The 16,056-nt window shown below is 42.6% G+C and overlaps 1 protein-coding gene across 1 annotated transcript in view; it reads left to right on the top strand.

Moving 5' to 3' along the window:
- The first annotated feature begins 8,331 nt into the window (after positions 1–8,331).
- Positions 8,332–16,056, top strand: part of LOC113407994 (leukocyte cell-derived chemotaxin-2-like) — a 13,116-nt gene continuing 5,391 nt past the window's right edge. Inside the window, exons 1-4 of the mRNA XM_029913389.1 lie at positions 8,332–8,377; positions 13,831–13,927; positions 15,161–15,303; positions 15,948–16,052. Of these exons, the coding sequence (XP_029769249.1) occupies positions 8,332–8,377; positions 13,831–13,927; positions 15,161–15,303; positions 15,948–16,052 (391 nt within the window). The remainder of the gene's footprint in view (positions 8,378–13,830; positions 13,928–15,160; positions 15,304–15,947; positions 16,053–16,056) is intronic.

Genomic DNA, 16,056 nt, shown 5'->3' with positions numbered 1-16,056 from the left:
GTATATTTCAAGATCCGTGTTCTAACACTTTGTTTTTCCTCTTTGTTTTCTTCACTTTAGGTCATCATTTTAGGCCATTGTCTAAGTGGGTGGAGAGGATTGTGTTGCTGGTCCTGTTTATGGAGAATTTGGCCTGTCATGTTTTGAAGAGTGAATAAGTTGGGCTTGGATTCAAATACAGGAACAGACAGTTCTGACGGAAATACAGGCTTTGACCTATTCTGTACAGTTATGCTTTGTTTACCACCCAAATGTGTTTAGGTTGTGCTGCTTCCGCAACTCTCCAATTGGTCAAGAATTAGGTAAAATTATTTCATGAGACATATTTAACGTTTATCAAAGATCAATACGATGGTAGGTCAGTTTATCAAAGATCAATACTATGGTAGCTCAGTTACCTGATCCATGGAGTTGGAGTCCATTATTAATGGCATTACTGATTTTATAGGGGATAACTTGTCTCTCAATAGTACCACTAAAAGGAGCATACATTGTCGATCCATCGTTGCATACAACATCCACCCCTAGATGTCATCTTGTGGTGCCAACTCTGAAAATGTATACATGTGTAAGTAATGAGACATTGCTGATTTACATTTTCTATAGCCATAATGTCTGATATCATATACCATGTAGATTAATTAAAACAACACAGGGGCTATGGCTCAGAGGTGCCATTTCAGATTTTGGTGTGGGGGTGGGGGGGGAAGAGGGCACCTTTAACCGTGATTCCAAGGGCTACTTAGGCACCTGAACATTTCAGGGTTTTTTTGCAGATAATAAATTAGAAATTAGCTGATAGGGCACTGTATCTAATTCCTATATAAAAAAAGAGGATTTAATAAATATTAGACCCACTCAGCTCTAATACTAACATGTTCTCACATCTTGTGCCAAGTCAATTAAAGCAACACTAGTTAGGTTTAAATTTTTAATGTATATTCTTTGTTACAAACTCTTGAATACAGCAATTGAAACAATTGTAGAAAAATCTAGATTACGGTACTTTCTATCACTTTTTTGTAGTTCATCAAGCATGGAATAGATCATTTAACTTTGACAACATCCTACTAGGGCAACACCCCATGAGTTTATACTGCACCTGCCTGGGGCTCTCGAGGTGTTACCTCACTATAAATAATAGACTAGAAACTACCCTTAAACAGGAACGAAACTGACACTTTCAAGTCACTTTCACAGTACTGCTAATCCCAAATGTTCAAAAATCATGATTCAGGCTCACCAAAAATCATGAGATTGGTTTTAAAATCATGAGATTATGTAAAAATAATAGATTTGGGGTTCTTTTTATTAGCCTTCTGCTTTTTGAGCCTTTAGGGTGCACTGGAGTCACATTTTGAAGCTTTCACCACAGCCACGAGACTTCATTTTTCTTTAAGAATGAAGACTGAAATAATCACATATCCACTTGACTCCAGGAGCTGGGGCTTTATGGAAAACAATTATCATGAGACTCATGACAAAAATCATGAGAGTTGCAACACTGCTTTTACTTCTGTTTAAAGGCTAGTTACTTTCCAGAAGGCTCTTTAACACAACACTACAGTGATTGAGTTGCAGTTCTCTCAGGAGAATATTTAAAACCAAACACCAAGAAAATTCTATATTTTAAAGTTGAGAAAAAAACCAGACTTCTGAGGTATATCAGGGCCACTTCCGGCAGGAAAGGAAAATAAACAGGCACAGGAGCTCTGGGAAGCTCTTCCTCTTGAAAGAAAGTTGGAAGGTCAAATCTTCTAGTTATTAATCAAGTAAAACTTCTATTGCCCCCAGCACCTCCACTCATAGATATAAACATCACAGTGAACATGTGATAACATGTGTGGTCAATAACTATACACTTCATACTCAAATATCTGAGCCATCTTATCCAAAGTTACACATCTTGCATGGATTCCTCCTGACGGTCGAAATGACAGACTGGATTTCTACACAGAGTGCTTCCGCAGATGTGCACAGGCTGAAATTGTGAACAAACTGCATCACTTGCCCCATAACCTCAGCTGTACAGAATGCAACGCCATCCACAGCCTCAGAAACAACTCTGACATTCTAATCAAAAGGGCTGACAAAGGAGGTGGGGTAGTCATCATGAACAGGTTGGATTATGAACAGGAGGCTGCCAGACAACTCTCCAACACCACATTCTACAGGCCACTATCCTCCGATCCCCCTGAGGAGAACCAAAAGAAACTACACCATCTGCTCAAGAAACTCTCTGCTACAACACGGGAACAAATCCACACAGACACACCCCTAGAGCCCCGACCAGGGGTATTCTATCTGCTACGCAAGATCCATAAACCTGGAAATCCTGGATGCCCCATCATCTCAGGCATTGGCACTCTTACAGCAGGATTATTTGGCTATTTGGACTCTCTCCTCAGACCCTACGCTACCAGCACTCCTAGCTATCTTCGAGACACCACCGATTTCCTGAGGAAACAACAATGCACTGAAAACACCATCCTAGCCACCATGGATGTAGAAGCTCTTTACACCAATATTCCACACGAGGATGGACTACAAGCTTACAGGAACAGTATCCCTGATGTAGCCACAGCACACCTGGTGGCTGAGCTTTGTGACTTTGTTCTCACCCACAACCATTTCAGATTTGGGGACAACCTATTCCTTCAAGTCAGCGGCACTGCTATGGGTACCCGCATGGCCCCACAGTATGCCAACATTTTTATGGCTGACTTAGAACAATGCTTCCTTAGCTCTTGTCCCCTAGCGCTCCTCCTCTACTTATGCTACATTGATGACATCTTCATCATATGGACCCACGGGAAGGAGGCCCTTGAAGAATTCCACCTGGATTTCAACAATTTCCACCCCACCATCAACCTCAGCCTGGATCAGTCCACACAAGAGATCCACTTACTGGACACTACAGTGCAAATAAGTGATGGTCACAAACACCAGTCTATACCGGAAACCTACTGACCGCTAAACTTACCTACATGCCTCCAGCTTCCATCCAGGACACATCACACGATCCATTGTCTACAGCCAAGCCTTAAGATACAACCGCATTTGCTCTAATCCCTCAGACAGAAACAAACACCTACAAGATCTCTATCAAGCATTCTTAAAATTACAATATCCACCTGGGGAAGTGAGGAAACAGAATGACAGAGTGAAATGGGTACCCAGAAATCACCTACTACAGGACAGGCCCAACGAGGAAAATAACAGAACACCACTGGCCATCACATACAGCCCCCAGCTAAAACCTCTCCAGTGCATCATCAACGATCTACAACCTATCCTGGAAAACAATCCACCACTCTCACAAGCCTTGGGAGACAGGCCAATCCTTGCTTACAGACAGCCCCCCAACCTGAAGCAAATGCTCACCAGCAACTGCTAACACTAACCCAGGAACCAATCCCTGTAACAAACCTTGTTGCCTTCTCTATCCCCATATCTACTCTAGCGACACCATCATAGGACCCAACCACACCAGCCACACCATCAGAGGCTCATTCATTGCACATCTACTAATGTGATATATGCCATCATGTGCCTGCAATGCCCCTCTGCCATGTACGTTGGCCAAACTGGACAGTCTCTATGTAAAAAGATAAATGGACACAAATCAGACATCAGGAATAGTAACATACAAAAGCCAGTAGGAGAACACTTCAAGCTCCCTGGACATTCAATAACAGATTTAAAAGTAGCCATACTTCAAAAAAAAAACCTTCAAAAGCAGACTTCAAAGAGAAACTGCTGAGCTATAATTCATTTGCAAACTTAACAACATCAATTTGGGCTTGAATAGGGACTGGGAGTGGCTGGCTCACCACAAAAGCAATTTTCCCTCACTTGGTATTGACACCCCCTCATCAATTATGGGGAGTGGACTACATCCACCCTAACTAAATTGGCCTTCAACATTAGTTCTTCACTTGTTAGGTAACTCCCTTCTCTTCATGTGCCAATAAATATTTATGCCTCTGCCTGTTATTTTCACTCCTTGCATCTGAAGAAGGGTTTTTTTTTACCCACGAAAGCTTATGCCCAAATAAATCTGTTAGTCTTTAAGGTGCCACCGACTCCTCGACGTCTTACATACATTGGCTCAGGGACTGGATTTTCTGGCATATTCTGAACAGTGCTGAGCACACAGCTGGTGCTCAGTGAATAATGCAAATCATGACAATAATCATCGACTTTCTGGACTCTGTGGATGCAGTTTCTGTTCTTTGTTCTGGAATAGGCCTGGATACAGCTGAAACCCTAAGAATTTGAGGCATAAACACATCTGACACTTTCTCATTCCTTCCTTTTCTCCAACTCAGAACAAAAAATGACTGAACAAAATGGTTTTCAGTTAAAATGTAAAATTGCCCAGCAGCCATTGCTCTACAACCCAGCATCAGGCAGAACCTGCCACCCCTTGGGAGTTAAGTGAGCTCCTCTCATCTGACTCTCATTCTCCATCCTTCCTAACCTCTGCGCTGCTTTTCATACTGTCAACCATGACATCCTTCCTGGAACCCTTTGCTGGAGTCTCAGAGAACTGGCCGCCTTGGTTTTGCTACCATCTATCAGAGTCCTCTTTTTTTGAAGTATGCAACAGAGAGAGAGGCTGGTCTGCTGGATAGGGAGCTAGCCCTGAGAGACCTGGGTTCTACTCCCACCATGGACTTCCTGTCTGGCCCCGGGCCAGTGCTTTAAGGACAGAATTTCAAGGGTTTTTAGGCACCCAAAGATGCAGCTAGATATCTAGTGGGGTTTACAAAGCACCAAACCCTCTAAGTGCATTTGAAAATCTCACTAGGTGTCTAAATATCTTTGAAAATCTGGCCTTTAGTCTGTGTGTGCCTCAGTGCTGCATCTGTACAATGGGGATAACAGCATTGCTCTACCTCCCCGAGGGGCTGGGAGAAGAAATAGGTTAGAAATTATGAGGCACAGTCTCAGATACTAGGGTGATGAGGCCACATAAGTACCACAGGTAGAGTGGGAACTTCTCTATACACTGCTAGCCCTTCCCTAGGATTGACCCTCTCTTTTCACCTACACCCCCCAATCTCCCCCTTTTCTAAATGTAACCTAGGCTCAGTGCTTTGCTGTATTTTTGTGAATTCCCTCTGTTCTCTCAAAAACAACCCCTCCTCCCTCTTCCCCTTCTCCTCTCCCTCCATCTCCATAGAGGGGTTCCTCTTTTACTGGCTAAACTTCCAGATCCTTAATTTAATCACCAGCCCTTTCTTATCTTAATTACCCTGCCTCTGTCTGTAAACAAAATACTGGCTCCCTGCCCCAGGCCTCTCCTCTGCAGAATTTACATGTCACACTAATGCTGTCCTGTAATTAAGAGCTCCACCTGGGAGCATGCACACCTCCCAATATTTGAGAGTTCAATCCAGCTTCAGTAATTGAAAAACTCTCAAAAGTTAATCAGATCTGATATAGATATATATATATATGTTTCAATTTCCATTGCTCCTTGTTCTGTCATCTGCCACCACTGAGAACAGCCTAGCTCCATCCTCTTTGGAACCCCCCATTCAGGTAGTTGAAGGCTGCTATCAAATCCCCCCTCACTTTTCTCTTCTGCAGACTAAATAAGCCCAGTTCTCATCATCCAGATCATTAATGAAGATGTTGAACAAAACTGGCCCCAGGACCAACCCGTGGGGCACTCCGCTTGATACCGGCAGCCAACTAGACATTGAACCATTGATCACTACCCATTGAGCCCAACGATCTAGCCAGCTTTCTATCCATCTTATAGTCCATTCATCCAAGCCATACTTCTTTAACTTGCTGGCAAGAATACTGTGGGAGACTGTATCAAAAGCTTTGCTAAAGTCAAGGTATATTACATCCACCGCTTTCCCCATATCCACAAAGCCAGTTATCTCATCATAGAAGGCAATCAGGTTGGTCAGACATGACTTGCCCTTGGTGAATCCATGTTGACTGTTCCTGATCATCTTGCTCTCCTCCAAGTGCTTCAAAATGGATTCCTTGAGGTCCTGCTCCATGATTTTTCTGGGGACTGGGGTGAGGCTGACTGGTCTGTAGTTCCCCGAATTCTCCTTCTTCCCTTTTTTAAAGATGGGCATTATAATTACCTTTTTCCAATCATCTGGGACTTCCCCTGATTGCCATGAGTTTTCAAAGATAATGGCCAATGGCTCTGCAATCACATCAGCCTGCATCCTCGGATGCATTGCATCTGGCCTCGTAGACTTGTGCATGTCCAGCTTTTTTAAATAGTCCTTAACCTGTTCTTTCACCACTGAGGGTTGCTCACCTCCTCCCCATACTGTGCTGCCCAGTGCAGCAGTCTGGGAGCTGACCTTGTCCGCGAAGACCAAGGCAAAAAAAGCAATGAGTACTTCAGCTTTTTCCACATCACCTGTCACTAGGTTGCCTCCCCCATTCAGTAAGGGTCCCACACTTTCCATGACCTTCTTCCTGTTGCTAACATACCCATAGAAACCCTTCTTGTTACCCTTCGCATCCCTAGCTAGCTGAAACTCCAATTGTGCTTTGTCCTTTCTGATTACACCCCTGCATGCTCAAGCAATATTTTTATACTCCTTCCTAGTCATCTGTCCATGTTTCCACTTCTTGTAAGCTTCCTTTTTGTGTTTAAGCTCACCGAAGATTTCATTGTTAAGCCAAGCTGGTCGCCTGCCATATTTGCTATTCTTTCTGCACATGGGGATGGTTTCTTCCTGCGCCCTCAACAAGGCTTCTTTAAAATACAGTCAGCTCTCCTGGACTCCTTTCCCCCTCATATTAGCCTCCCAGGGGATCCGGCCCATCAGTTCCCTGAGGGAGTCAAAGTCTATTTTTCTGAAGTCAAGGGTCCGTAACCTGATCTGGAGTGCACTGAAGTCCAAGAACAGGCTTCAGGGGCTTTAGATGAGGGCTGTATAGAAGTAGGGGCTTGGAGCTGCTCGCTTCTTTCCTAGCAATAATGGAACACTTGCAAACTGCAAATCCCCAGTTATTCATTATTTATATTACAGTAGCACCTAGGAGTCCCAGTCATGGGCCAGGGCCCCATTGTGCCATGGGCTGTACAAACAACAGACAGAGATTCCCTGCTCCAAAGATTTTACAATCTAAGTCAAGCATGGGAACTTTCAAAGTTCTGCAAGACAAACTTGTTGGTTGGATCAATTATTCCTATATCAGATAATATCAAAATCTTCTCTTCTAAAGTAAGTATTCTACTTAAAAGTAAAAGGAGAAGGGGCATGAAAGGAAGAGGGCTGAGAGCACATCCACCAGGTGTAAAAGTCCCATAATAAAATTATATGTAATATATTTTTTCATTTGTTTTTAAAGTAAGCAGCCTGGGAAATAATGACCCCCTAAAAACATACACCTGGCAGAGAAAGAGCCAAGAATATAAACTTAACTCTCAGTCCCCAGCTATCAACAATAGGTCATATTCCCTCTCTTCCCCCAAAATAACTAAAGTTTGCTTTATTCATGCTTCAGCATTCTCCATTTGAATTTCCTGTAATTTGGTTTAATCACATTATTTGAGGGTTTTCTGTTTTTACATTCAGCCATGGTCCAGACTGTACCCTGTGGCTTTTCCTGATGTTAATTCTGAAGGTGTATCATAGCTAGGATGTATAATAAAATAGACTTACGCAACTGAGTAGGAGGTGTCCCATTTTCTGGTGAGACAAGGAAGAACATTTTCTGGAAGACTCTAATAAGGTTCTATTTGCCCAAAACTTCCAAAATAAGGTTGATTACTCAGTGGTCACCTTGTGAAGTACAGAATTGTCCAACTAGCTGATTTCCTTCCCAAAAGTGAGCTGTGTATGTCTCTGCAGGCCTGCCCAAGTAGCTTTACAGATTGCTTGGGACTCTCTTCCCACCTTCCATCCAATTATCTTTCTGAAATCAGGAATTTAGCTACAGACTAGTGAGGAGTGCAGAGAAAAATATCTGCAATTTGTCCTTGAATTCTCCCCTTTTTTATTTTTAAACCCCTTGTTCAGTTATTAAAAACATCCCGCACAAGTTAATTGCATTGCATTCTCCTAACCCACATAATTACTTTTGCCATAGGGTTTGGCATTTCCACACTGTTTATTATCTGCCCCTCTGGGACATCCCCGAGAGAGGGCTCTGTTCCGGTTGGCATTTGGCTTTAAAATTAAGTTCTCAACCAAGGTAACTGACTCCTCTTAAATTTCCCTGATAATGTCTGATTGGCTGGGAACTTAGACACAACCTCTTTTGGAATGCATAAATAGAAAGCAAAGTATTTTGGACCCTTCACCTGAAACCACAACTCTGGTGATGCAGGCGAAGATGCTCACAGTCAAAGCAATCATTGTTGCTACCTTGATTTCATCTGGTAAGTCAAAATAATTTTCTAACGTTGCTGATTTTAAACTAGCATTTTTTGCTGGAAAAACACTCTTAAGGAAGTAGGGGCAGGTCTGGGCTTAACTGCCACTTGTGCTTTCGATAATCAAAATCTTAATTTTGTATAAATACTTTAACAGCAAAATCCATAAAAGTTACTGATAAAGATTACAGTAAAATAAAGTATTAATCTATGTCTATTGCATAAGAGAGATTATAGACAGGTAACAGTATATTAACTCCATCAGCAATTTGGGGTTTCTCCCAAAAGCCTCTAAATGGTTTTAAATAATGGCAAGGATCAAAAGGTTTAGACCATTTAGACTGTTTCTCTGTCTGCGATGCTGTAATAAAAGAACCAGAACCATGGAAGAGGAAACGTTCTCGGTTTTTAAGTGAATTGCTGTCATTCAATGTAAGTCTGTTGGATGTTATTACATTTATGCATTTTTCAGATACTACTGTATAAAGGGCCTTTCCTCCAAGTGATCAAGTCCTATAGAAGGAAACAGATTTGAGTGAAATACACACTTTTTACCCCAACATTTACTCTATAGTCATTGTGAACGCCTTTAGGGAACCACTAGTAGCTCAGACATATTTCTCACATCCCTTCTTCACTAGTGATTCAGTGCGTGTATCCACTTCTGTATAGCCGTTGGATATACAGTAATTGCTTATGCAGGATACCACCACAACACCCATTTAACCATAAATTCCTTTGATAAATCTAAAGGCCAAATTGTTTTTGTGCAATTGCTCCAAACATGTCTAAAAGCTTAAGCAATAAGCAGTTACATCCGTAAAATAATACACATTCATAAGCATTTGATCAGCATACTCATGAGAGGATCAGTCTTGGGATAACCCCTTGCATCCTGGCTTGCTTCAGCGTGTTTGGATAGGATCTGATAAATACCCTTAGCAAGTCTGATTCTTTTGTACTGTGCATCAAACAAGTGATGTCATATTGACTCTCACTATCCTAGCTAATAACCAGGTGTTTGCCTGTTTGGAGTCTTTACTGGTTCATTACATTTATTGTTAGAACCATCTGGGATAATTGAGGCCTTTTCCAAGGACTTTTCCTGCTATGTAACCTTTTAGGTCCAATTTTTCCAATGAAGTCACATTCCAAGCCCAGTATTTCCAATCAGGCACACCATTTTTCCAAGTCTTCGCTTGACTGCTAACTGCAAGGCATACATTTTCTTTAACCAAGCTAATTTAATCACTTATATACCTATATAATCCCACAACCGTTATATCTACAGTATCTCTCTATACAATCACTGTATCAGGAACTAAAAAATGCTCTTGGGAGTTCAACTGGAATTTTCAAATAAGTGTGGAGGATTTAAAAATACTACTGAAGTGTGAAACCATAGAACTATATTCTCCTGTCTGTAGATAAAGGCATGTTATTCTTTTCCACACATGAACTATATGATTACTAGGTGAACTCATCTTGGGTCTTTGACTTGGGTCAAAACTGGGAATATGAAAGAGAGCGCGTGTGCCTAAAGAAATAGGGGACACCAAATGAAATTAATAGGCAGCAGGTTTAAAACAAACAATGGAACTCCTTGCCAGCGGATGCTGTGAAGGCCAAGACTATAATAGGGTTCAAAAAAGAACTAGGTAAATTCATGGAGGATAGGTCCATCAATGGCTATTAGCAAGGATGGGCAGGGATGGTGTCCCTAGCCTCTATTTGCTAGCAGCTGGGAGTGAGTGATAGGGGATGGATCACTTGATGATTGCCTGTTTTGTTCATTCCCTCTGGGGCACCTGGCATTGGCCACTGTTGGAAGACAGGATACTGGGCTAGATGGACCTTTGGTCTGACTCAGTATGACCATTCTAGTGTTCTTATGTAAAGGAGTATCTGAAAGTGCAGTGGCTGACCCTCGTAAAAAATTGGAGAAAGGTTTCTTGGGTCAGGGAGCTGGCTGAAAAGGGTGCTCCTGCTCTTTCCTGCTATTCAATTCAGGACTTTATACATTATTTGTAAAGAAACAAAACTGCATCCAAGAAAATACCAGATCCTATCAATTTCTACTTCCAACTGGAACATCCCCCAAGCCCCGAAACTTGGACTAGTCGCTTGGGTCAAAAGGGATAACATTGATGCTAGGAGCAGGATCTAGCTTCTAAGGAGAGAGATTGTGAACTGGTATTCTTATTGAACCAAGACGGAACGAATAACGGAGGCACCAGCAGAATTGTATTGACCTTCTTTGGCGTAGTCAGTAGGTGCCTTTCCCAACCTGCACAAACACTATATATAGATTCCAAACTCAGCTCCTTGATGGGGTCTGCCTTTCTCAAAAAAAGAGAACAGTAAGGAGCAGCTCAAACCGTCTTTCTCTGATTCCTCCCTCAGGACTGCTTTCCCTAGCCAGAGCTATGCCCACATCTCTTCTGTCTGGGTGGGATAACAAACCATTGCCCTAAGGGAGTCAGCAGAACCCACTTAACCCTTTCCCAGCAGGGTAATGGGATGATATGTTTCAGGCCAATGACAGCCTTTTATAAGAATCTTCAAGGATTAAGCCATATTGCAAGTAATGTGGTCACAGAGTTACTTAGCGACAAACTCCAGCCTTGGATATGCCCAGCAGTTACTTCAGTGGGAGCTGCACATGATTCTAAAGGCAGGATTTTTTCCTAATACAGCAAAGAGACTCCATAATGATATTTATTTCTACACATTCACCCACTTCTTCATTTCACCCATTCTGTTCTTTTGTCTGAACACCATTCCCATGATGCATAAATAGTATACAGTGGCAGCTACCCTGAAGCAGCCTGCTAAGAAGTCTGGACAGTCTGACCATGGTTCAGCAACTAAGAAGGCAATTCAGCTAGACTGGCATACATGACTGTTGGCATCTCCCTGGTCATTGACAAAAGCCTTTGCAAGACTCGTAACCTAAGTATTTCCATTTGTATGGCCTGAGCGATCAGGTTATCAACAGAAATCCTCTCCAAGTCGATGGCAGGGAATATGCCAGCAACAAAGGTTATAATGATTGATTATGGATATTCTTGAAAGAGAGAGAATCAATTACGCTCCTTGTTCTTGTGTTCAGGGCAATAAATAATCTGGACTCTCTCTAACTCATAGACTCATAGACTTTAAGGTCAGAAGGGACCATTATGATCATCTAGTCTGACCTCCCGCATGATGCAGGCCACAAAAGCTGACCCACCCACTCCTGGAATAATTCTCTCCCTTGACTCAGCTGTTGAAGTCCCTAAATCATGATTTAAAGACTTCAAGTCGCACAGAATCCTCCAGCAAGCGACCCCTGCCCCATGCTGCGGAGGAAGGCGAAAAACCTCCAGGGCCTTTGCCAATCTACCCTGGAGGAAAATTCCTTCCCGACCCCAAATATGGCGATATTGGTATGCACATAGTTTTGGTACTGGTATAACTATGCCAGTTAGGAGTATGTGTTTTTTACACTGAAATAGTCACAACCTCTAGTGTGAATGCAGTTATATCAGTATAAAGGTGCCCTAAACAAGTATAGCTTATTCCCCTTCCTCTACAGGAATGCCTATAAGCACCTTTATAGTCCAATAGAATTACATCCGTACTAGAGGGATTATACTAATTTAATTACACTGATTACATTTTGTGAGTTGGTACGCCCTGACACTTTGCTTTTTTGTCTTTCCACATGCCACGCACCCCCTTCAAACAAACCCAAACACTTTCTTAACAGAGACCAATGTTCCCTTCACCCTGTAGCTAGTTTAATCTACTGAATACGAGTATATAAAAACACCTTCTCCACACGTTCTGTACAAACAACATGGAAGTACGAAGCATGGGCTCCATTGCACAGCTTTTCAGTGCTTCCTTTCCCGCCACTTGGTTTGTTTGTATGTTGTCTGTTAAATGGCAAGCTCACAGGGATAGGGACCCTGCCTTCTTACCTAACTGTAAAGTACTTAGCCTGCAGCTAATGCAACACAAATAGTAGGCTAGATGCTTCACCCTTTGCACTGCTCTGGAAGCACAAAGGACACAGAAATCTGGTTTAATCAGCCAGTTAGGAAAACCCCTTGGATAGGAATAGCTGGGGGGCACAGCCACCTCCATGCCACCCCTTCCTGCCCACCACTCCTCCAAGCATAAAAGAGGTACTGGAGGGTTGAAACAGCCTCTGTTGAGAGAAGGGGGCACAAAAAGTCAGTTTCACACTCCCCACCTCCTCAGCTACGCCAAGCAGAGCTCAGTCCCACAAAGTGTGATCCTAATGAACTAAAGAACCCCCAAATGGAGCAGTTCAAATCAATATTTGCATCAGAATAGGGCTGGGCCTTCTGATTATACTCCCCGGAGAAATGGAGGTTACAATAAAGTCAAATACTTTGCAGTTCCAGAGTAGATAATGTTTTCACTATTATAGCTTCCTATGACTTGTGATCAAACATATTGGCTGGTAAACTGAACAACTAACGCAGCCTGCTGGTTCCTAATGAAAACTACAATAGAAGTATTTGGTGAGGCAATTATGCAAGGTTTTTGGACACTGCTTATTTAGTCCTCTATTAGTATTACAGTTCATCTCTGCTCACCTCTGTCCTAGCATTATTGGAAGTCTTGCAAGCTGCAAATCCCCAGCTCTGAGGGTCCGCTGCCTTGAGAGTCAGGGCTAGGAAAGCTGGTAAAGCAGAAAAAATATTTACGTGTGATCTCATGCAGCCGTCAGGCAGCTTCTCAACTTGCAGCTACAGAGGAATATACTTTTGTTTTCTGACTCTCTCCGTGAGCTAAGCTGATATCTGAATAGATCGCCTGATGGAAAGCCAACATCCATAACCTCCTATGACCTCGTATGTGGCTCTTCTACTTCAGAGTGAAATAATGCCTTCAAATCCTTGACTGTCATCAATTAATTTGAATTGAAGGTGTAGGGTAGTCTCTGATCCTTAGCCTCAGTTGCTAGACACTATTTGTATTGCAGTAGCAGCTGGGTTCCCTAGTCATTGAGCAGGACCCCACTGTGCCAGGTGCTGTACAAACATAAGCTAGAGAGAGTCCCTGCTCCAAACAGTTTATGATCTAATTGAAGCACGGGAATCCTTTTAGAGATCTGTAAGGAAAACCTTTTTTGTAGGATCATTTACTCTTTTGACAAAAAATATCAAAATCTTGTCTTCTGAACAGCGTTTTCTACTGAAAAGAAAAAAAAAACCCACCATTCTGTTTACATTAAAGCAAAGATGTGCAGAGCCATTAATTTGTGGGGCGCACACAAGCAACATGTATTGAAAGTGACACATTATAACACAGATCACTAATGAAATTCTAGCATCCTCCTCTAAACTCCATTAGTTACACAGCAAGCATTTATATATAACATTTCTGTCCTGTTTAAGACTAGAAAATTTGCTTCACTTTTGTATATTCCATTTCTTTTCAAGTTGCTGCAGGACCATGGGGACCGATATGTGCTGGGAATCCTAGGAACAAAGTAAGGGGCTGTGACAAATTTGGCTGTGGATATTATGGAGCTCCAAGGTAGTATATTGAGAGCACTTTTTCTGTGTGTGGAACGGGTGTTTTGTTTGTTCATTATTGTTGCTAAAATAATGAAATGTTCACTAAGAACAAAAACTTCTGAATTTAGCCATCATTTATAGCACTCATGGCTTCTGAAGTCTGTCAGAAGGACACCACTGCTCAGCAATTCGCTGTACATTAACCGTGGCAATGTCCTTCCAATGTGCATTAATCTCTCATATGATAGAATTACACTGAGAATGGGGGGAAGGTGGGGTACTGAGAATGGGAGAGCTCTGATTAAGAACAGAGAGAGATTTGCAATTATTACAACTGGACTGGGAACCTCAAACTCTTCTATCGTCATTGCAGAAAATACACAACTAAGCTAACAATGGTAGCCGTAGCCCCTGTGTTGCTTTAAAAATCTACATCAGAGGTTCTCAAACTGTGGTCCGTGGACCACCAGTGGTCCGCAAGCTCCATTCAGGTGGTCCGTGGATAGTTCCGGCTAAGGTGCGCCCCTGGGTTCCCGCTAAGGTGCACCGCACACAAGAGAATGAAGGGCCACCCTCCTAATTAGTGGCGCTGCGCAGGCGTGGTTCCACTAATTAGGTGCCTGAACCCTGGAGAAGACGCATATATAAGGTGAGGTGGTGGCCTTGCGGGGGAATAGGGAGTAGGTGGGAGGGAGCAATGGGGTGAGAAGAGTTGGTGGGGGGAATTTGGGACATGCAGGGCTGTGGCGGCCAGAGAAAGAGGCGACTTTCTCCAGCTCCAGGACTGTGGCTGCCAGGGAGAGATGACCCTGCTTCCCAGCCTCAGCGCTTTGGCTGCTGCAGTGGGGGAGAGAGGAAGAGACACCCCCCCTTCCCAGCCCCAGCTCAGGGGCTGCCGCGGCAGTGGAGAGAGGGAACATCCATCGCATTAGAAAGATAAGATTACTGATATTAAAATATGAGTTGTGTGCTTTTATTTGTAGAACCAAAAAAACGTTAATTAGTATAAAGGGTTTTTTAAAAATATAGCGCTTTTATCCAAAGCGCTTTACAATAGTTAGCTCACGGTAGAAACAACATTTGGAAAGATCATTAAGGGGTCCGCCGAGACCCTCAGCAATTTTCACATGGTCCGCGGGGGGAAAAAAATTGAGAACCGCTGATCTACATGGTGTATCTAGTATCAGGCTTTAAGGCTAATGAATATGTAAATCAGCATTGTCTCATTACTTGCACATTTACACATTTTCAGAGAAATAAAGCACCTGGGAGTGGACGTAATATGCAGAGACGGATCAACAGTGTATGCACCTTTTAGTGGCACAATTGGGGGACGAGTTAACCCCTATCCAAAGAATAATGCCATTAATAATGGCCTCCTCCTCCGTGGATCAGGTAACTGAAGCTATCACATATAAATCTTTGATCAACTTTAAATATTAGTCATTAAATACATTCACCTTCCATTCTTAACCAACTGGAGAGCTATGGAAGAAGCACAACCTAACAAATTTAAGCAAAACAACTGTATTGAGTAGCCAAGGCTTGTGTTTCACTTAGAAGAGTCTGGTCCTGTATTTAAATCCAAGTACAATTCATTCACTCTTAAAAACATAACGGGCCAAGTTCTCGATCAACAGGACCAGCAAACTACTCCTTTTCCCCCTATAGCTCTGCACCCACTTAGAAAATGGGAGAACAATGAGGCTCTAAAGTGAGGAAAACAAAGAGGAAAAAGGGTGCAGGGGAAGGGGGAGCATGAAAACACGAAGCTTGAAATATACTGTAGTTTGGGTCCTTAAGAAAAAAATTCTTCACCTTTTTCCTCCCTCCACAAATTGCCCCGATAATCCCAATTTCATAAATGCTGTTGGCCGGACTGCACTAGTGCTGCCGGCACTGCTAGCACCAATGGCAGTATGAGACTGGAAGACAATCTTCAAATTTCCATAGTTCAACCAGCCAAGGAGATCAGATGATGATCAACTTTGATGTTTCTTTTCTCCCCCCTAATTTTTTTTTTCTCCTCTACCCTCAAGGTTTCTGCATACATATGTTCTACATCAGGCCAGTTAGATACAGTGGTCGGATCAACAAGGGACAAAAAATTGGAGTAATGCTGCCAATGCAAAGAGTATATCGTGGTAT

This window comes from Terrapene carolina, unplaced genomic scaffold, assembly GCF_002925995.2.
Source record: "Terrapene carolina triunguis isolate 2854851 unplaced genomic scaffold, T_m_triunguis-2.0 Scaffold629, whole genome shotgun sequence".
Taxonomy (NCBI): domain Eukaryota; kingdom Metazoa; phylum Chordata; order Testudines; family Emydidae; genus Terrapene; species Terrapene triunguis.
This window is presented reverse-complemented; position numbering and strand designations above follow the sequence as displayed.